The following is a 6398-nucleotide window of genomic DNA, read 5'->3' on the forward strand; positions in this document are numbered from 1 at the left end:
TGTGTGTGTGAGAGAGAGAGAGAGAGAGAGAGAGCGAGAGTGTGTGTGTGTGTGTGTGTGTGTGTGTGTGAGAGAGAGAGAGCGAGAGTGTGTGTGTGTGTGTGTGTGTGTGTGTGAAACACTGATTCCATCATTTGCTGAACTTAGTGATACTGAGAAGAAGTCATACTTGGAGAAGATGACGACACAGCTGCACTAGCTGCTAAATGTTTGTTAGCCATTCACGATGTTAGGTGTTACGCATGTTTAACTCTAAACTGACTCACTTTATCTTTTCATTTATCACTAATAATCAAACATTTTAGTTTTGTAAATAAAATCACACAAAAGCTCAATTTGTATTTGTCTACAAAAAAATTTAAATAAATAATGTTAATAATGGTCGGTCTATATAAATGTTATGGTATGTTATTACTATTATTATTATCGAGCTAGTTATGAATATGATTTTTATGCAATTCAAAAAATAGAAAATAATTGCCAAAACGCATTTGTTAAATACATTAAATACATACATTGTTTCATAGGTTTAGTTTCATGATTGCATTTAAAGATTATTTGAAAATTTTATTTAAATCCTTAAAGCAACTGAAAAAGACGAGTGTCTTTAAAACTCTCCAAATTACCTGCAATATATAATATATAACGACTAGTTATAATTTGCATTTACATGTTGACATTCACTATTTTATAGGGTGCATATATATATATATATATATATATTAAATAGTTTAATGCATTTAAAATACACATACATGCTGGAAAAAATATATTTTTTTTTTACTTGGCAAATTGTTCTCATTTTCAAGGCTTATCCCGTAGAGTGTGACAACATGCCCCGCTAAAGCAGTCAGTGTGTTTTATTGTTATTTCCTGGGCTAAAACAGTGGAAAAGCGGTTTTGTTTTGTAGCAAATGAAGCTGCAAAGGCATGTCTCTATAATCACTCTGGGAAATAATAAATATGACTGTGACAAGTCCTAATCTGGTGTGCACTTTATACCAAATCCTGAGTGTTATTGAGGGAGCGTCGGTCTCACTCTGAGCTGTCAACGAGTCCCGAGGAAATAGAAGCCTTCCGTTCGTCAGGCCTTTGGTTTGACCTCTGCAGTCGTGTCGTGTCCACCAGAACACACATGAGCTCAATCACACTCATTACACCAAACACCGCTGATGAAAGTGCTCATACACCTGTACATTCACTCACACACTGGAGGAAAAAAACATGTTTTCAAAGCTGTAAACAAAAGCGATTATTGGAGCATGTTCTAATACTATTTCAGTCCTATCTCTACTCAAATGCCATGTTTAATTCTGTGTGTTCCTTGAACATTTCAACACAACAAAAATATTTTTTTTTCAAAACAGAAACTGTTTATCTGGTCACGGATGGAGATGTCTGACGTTTAGAGCAACAAGCAGCCAAATATTGCCTGGTTTATTGGCACTATTAAAGAAAAGAGAATGAAACCCTCGTCTGTAAGATCTCACACACACAGACAAACTCAGAGTCATCATTTCTGCAGGAAGGGTGCAGTTGTTGCCTGAGCTTCTGAATTCTATAACACACACTCACACACTCTCACACACACACAGACACACACTCACACAGACACAGACACACACTCACACACACTCACACAGACACACACACAGACAACACACTCACACACACTCACACAGACAACACACACTCACACACTCTCACACAGACACACACACGCGCTCTCACACACGCACACACACACACTCTGACACAGACAGATTTGATTGATTAGATCTTTTATTTATTTGTCTTCACCTTAAGTTTTAATCATTTTATTAGTTTTTTTTTTTTTTTGTCTATACAATTTTTATTTGTTTTATTTATTAAGTTTAGTTTATTCAATTGCAGTTACTTTAGTATTATAAATTAATATAAAAAAAAAGTGAGAAATAATGTCTTTGCTTCAATTTAAAAAAATATGTATTTTATTGCAGTTAAGATTAATTTTACTTCAAGTAATGAAATGTTTTATGGTTTTAGTCAGCGATGATAACCCTGGTTCTCAACAGCTCGACCACTGAGTGTGCAGCACTATAGTGCATACTAGTGTTATTAAACCCCGCAGTACTCAAGAAGTGATTGCCTTCTTCAGCCACGTGTGATTATTCAGCTAGTTTGACTCGCACAGCAATGTCAGGACCACTGAAGCGCTTTAAAAAAAACTCAGCGAAGTCAAACAATGATTACAAAAACCGAAAACTCACCCTCGTAATGGTTCTGACCACTGGCCCCGTGAGGAAAGCACATCGAGAGAGCAAATTACTGAAACCTCAAAGTTTATTTCACTCATACAAAATCACGTGACTCTCTCCAGCTTCACAGCAAACATTAAAAGAGTCTAAAAGATATAAAACAAAGGGGAAATCATCGATACAAATGTGCATCATCCGGGCAACAGAGAGCGTGTTTGAAACGATTAAAACACTCTCAAACCAAATCAACACATTCACATCCGATGAACGACCTGCAACAGAATGAATTAAAAACTGCATGAAAGTGCCGCTAGACAGTTTAATCGCTGGAAGAGAGAAGCTTTAATCGTAAAACTAGCTTAAAAAGGACAAAACCAGAAACATAAGTCACAAAAGCAAAAGAACAGAACTGTCCGCTTTGCATTTCCCTTACAAAACAACTCGCCAGCATCTGCTGCTAAAACCAACCAAAACATCTGCTGAACCTCCTCAGACGGGAGTGATATGCTCTTAAAACATGACGAGAGACGGAAACTAAAGAAAAGTGCAAGAGTACACAGGGTGACCCGACACGCTCTCGCTTCTGGGGCCAAGAGGACCAAAAGAAATGCAGACTCACTAAAACAACTTGTACTGTTCCTGGACAATAAAATAAGATAAAAAAAAAAAAATAATTAAAACGTGTCTAGTGGAGAAGCTATGGGTGTTGTGCCACTCGCGCCGGCTCGTCTGAGAGGAACGGAAGCAAAGAGTGCAGGCTATGAGTCGTAGTCCTCGTCGTCGTCCTCGTTCTTCTGCGGCGCGGGAGGCAGAGCCATCAGAGACGACACCGGCGCCACCTGCTGGGAGCCCATGGGAACAAACTGCAGCGCCGCTGCGTCTGGACTGAACACACACACACACACACACACAGACACACACAGACAGATACACACACACACACACACACACACACAACACAGACACAGACACAGACAGTTAGCACACAGAACACAACACAGCAGAACAACAGCCCAAACAAACAGATTCTATAGTTTACTTCAATTAACATTTTTAAAGGCAGAGTAAGTGATCTCTGGTAGCCAATGTTTATATTTGAAATCACCAAAACAAACACGCCCCTACCCCAAAAGGGTCTTGCCCCTATTTTGATAGCTCCGCCCCACATATACATACGCAACCCAGGGAACGATTAGTTCTGTGAAACAAAGCAAAACCAATGTTACACCGTGTCTACGGACATGAGCGGTGCGGCGCGGTGCAACAAATCCCCGACAGAAAACTGCTGCCGGGTTCTATTTATGACGTGCTGACACCGATTTCAAATGGTTTTCAACGGTCGTTTGATCGCGTCTAGTGTAGGCAGACTTTAGCTGTTGTAGACACGGTGTTACTCACCTACTGAGAAGAAACATAGCAACCTCGGCGTCCGATCGCAGGCCTCCGCTCCTTGAGTTCTCTCCAGCGCTGGAAAGCTGATCTGATATTTACACGGGTCCTACTTCTTGCCTTATCGTTCCGCAGACGTTTTCCTCTTTTGTTTTTTTATCCGCCATCTCTATCTTTCTGTCGCTCGGCTCGGCTAATGTCCGTCCCATGCACTGAACGCGCTCTCCTCCACATCACGAGTAGACACGCCCCTTATTGCTGATTGGCTACAAGTTTGTTTTGCGATTCGGCCCGAATCAGTTTTCTAAAGTGTTTTTGAAAAATCACTTACTCTGCCTTTAATGGCTTCAGTTTTTAACTGAAACACACTCAAATATTTCGGTCTAAAGTTAAGATTTATGTATTTGAATTGCATATAAAATGTCCATGCATTTGGATTACAGAGTTTAATGTAAACTAATAAACCTACTGTGATCCTATCTGTCAGTCATATATAAATAAAACAGGTCAGATTTGTGTAATAGTGCTAATAAACTGAATGCGCTTTAAATTTACCATCAATAAATCCAATTCGTTTCATTCTCACGTTTTAACAAACTGAATGTCATAGTTAACTAACACTAAAATCATCATTACTTGAAATAAAATAAATATTAACTGAAATAAAAATAAAAATAAATAAATAAAAAAACACTTTTTATTTCAGCGACTTACCAAGGCACAATTTCTAATTTTCTTTTAGTTTAACTTGATGTGCTAAAATAACTAAAACTGCAGTCAAATTTATAAAAACTATGTATATATAAAAACAACTAATAAAAATTACAAAAACAAAACAAAATCATGAAAACTTTAAAATTAACATGAAAACAGGAAATTAATAAGATTTTAATTTGATTATTAAAACATTAATAAGAACTATAATAGTATCTCAATGAGACTAAAACAACCATGTTCATATAAATAAATAATAGTGCAACTTTGATTTTCCGAATGCATCACAATTCTCTCTGGAATGGATTCTGAGCTCAGTGTTTAACAGCAGATGGCGCTCTAGGCTAGACACACTTAAAAGCTCACGAAGAAGAGCGCTTGTGCCGAGTCATGTAAGGGGTTAAATGTACTCGCACCTGGGCTTTTATGACGCGAGATTAATGTAAACGCAGCCCACTGTGAGCACTCTTGTAATTCGCTTCGAACTGTATGAATGATTACTTTAGGCTGAAGTGGTGTGTGTGTAAGGAACAGGAATCAAGCGGAGTACGGCTGTTTCTATAGCACACAGCGCCACCTGCTGTTAAAAACTGAGCTCAGAATCGACTCCAGAGAGAATCACGATGCATTCGTGAAAACCACAGATTTATCATCGCACTCCTAATAAATAATAAACTATGCCTTTTTGTTTTTTTTAAAGTGCAGAGATCTGACCCGTTTCATTAGTTTGCATTAAACTCAAATGCATGGACACTTTATATGCAGTCATAAATCTTAAATATGTTTGAGTGCACTGATACAAATGAAACCCATTCAAAGCATATACTGTGCAGTTAAACTCGGGTCAGGTGGTGTGTGGTGGTTTGAGCTGTACCTGTGGAAGAAGGCTGCAGGCTGTGTGTTTGTGCTGGTGCGAGACGCGTCCTCGTCCTCCTCTCCGTCTGTCTCACTGTCCTCTGAATCATCCTGAACACAAAACAAAACACATGCTAGTGTAAGAGCACACACGCTTTGAGCAGGGTTTGCACGCTTGATGTTAACTGCATTGCAAAATAAATTGCAGGATGTTTCAGATGATAAAAACATGACTTATATTCCAGGAAATGATTCATCCTTTACCTCCTGCTCTGATTCAGTGCCTGAGAGTCTCTTGTCTTTGCCTTTGGCTCCAGCACCGCCGTTCTTGCGTCCTGAGCCCGGCTTACGACCTCTGAAACACACACACTTCAGCTATAAACACACACACACACACACACACACCACATAAACACAATACTTTTTTGTAGGGATGCTCCGATCAGGATTTTTGCAGCCGATACGGAGTACCGATTTCTTGTCATGGTGATCGGCCGATACCGATGCCGATTCTGATACTTCAAGCTTTATATAGACGTTTCATCGGGCGCACGCGCCTGGTCTGTGTTTGTTTGTCAATCTGGCGCCGGCTACAAACACAGTTAAAGTTAAGATGATGAGCAGACTGAAGTTGGACTCAGGTGGTTGTGCTGTGGGATGTGTTTCCCATACATTTATTTATTTGTGGCGCTCACCACAATTTTAAAACTGACGGATTTTCCAAAATGCTTGGTTGAATAAACATGAGCACGTACTGCACGTTTAAAAATCAAAACGAGGTGCGGGTGTTTTTATATCACTGTATTTCTGAAGGAAGACTATCTTTAGAAAATTTTCGATGTCATTTTCATTTCATCTCGCATGTTATATGCCTAATAAAGCAGCGCTTGTGAGCTCAGCGCTGCTTTGTGTACAGCTGTTACTGGGGAAACCTCTGTTTTTGTTCCGTCCTCCATGCTGTGACAACTCACAAAAGACTATTTTTAACCAAGCAGCGCATTTTTGATGATTTATTATCAATATTATTTATTATCAATTATTTATTACCAATAAATGAGCCTGCAACATATTAAACTGAAACCACTCTTTTTATCTGAAAAGCAAAAACAGAAGCTATTTTACAAAAATCAGCAAACTACAACAAAAATGGGAACAAAACTCATCTCCAATCACCTGTGTGCAGAATATGATTGGAGAGATGGA

General features: G+C 38.8%; 1 protein-coding gene across 2 annotated transcripts in view; it reads right to left on the reverse strand.

Annotated features, from left to right (window-relative positions):
- Positions 1 to 2304: 2304 nt before the first annotated feature.
- The window catches only part of LOC107748024 (dr1-associated corepressor-like), an 18490-nt gene continuing 14396 nt past the window's right edge, over positions 2305 to 6398 (reverse strand). For both annotated transcript variants that reach the window (XM_016562672.1, XM_016562671.1), the window contains exons 5-7: positions 5460 to 5550; positions 5215 to 5306; positions 2305 to 3122 (exon numbers count right to left, since the gene is read on the reverse strand). In XM_016562672.1, the coding sequence (XP_016418158.1) occupies positions 2996 to 3122; positions 5215 to 5306; positions 5460 to 5550 (310 nt within the window). In that variant the 3' untranslated portion in view covers positions 2305 to 2995. The remainder of the gene's footprint in view (positions 3123 to 5214; positions 5307 to 5459; positions 5551 to 6398) is intronic.

This window comes from Sinocyclocheilus rhinocerous, unplaced genomic scaffold (assembly GCF_001515625.1).
Source record: "Sinocyclocheilus rhinocerous isolate Xijiao unplaced genomic scaffold, SAMN03320098_v1.1 scaffold3243, whole genome shotgun sequence".
NCBI classification, from domain to species: domain Eukaryota; kingdom Metazoa; phylum Chordata; class Actinopteri; order Cypriniformes; family Cyprinidae; genus Sinocyclocheilus; species Sinocyclocheilus rhinocerous.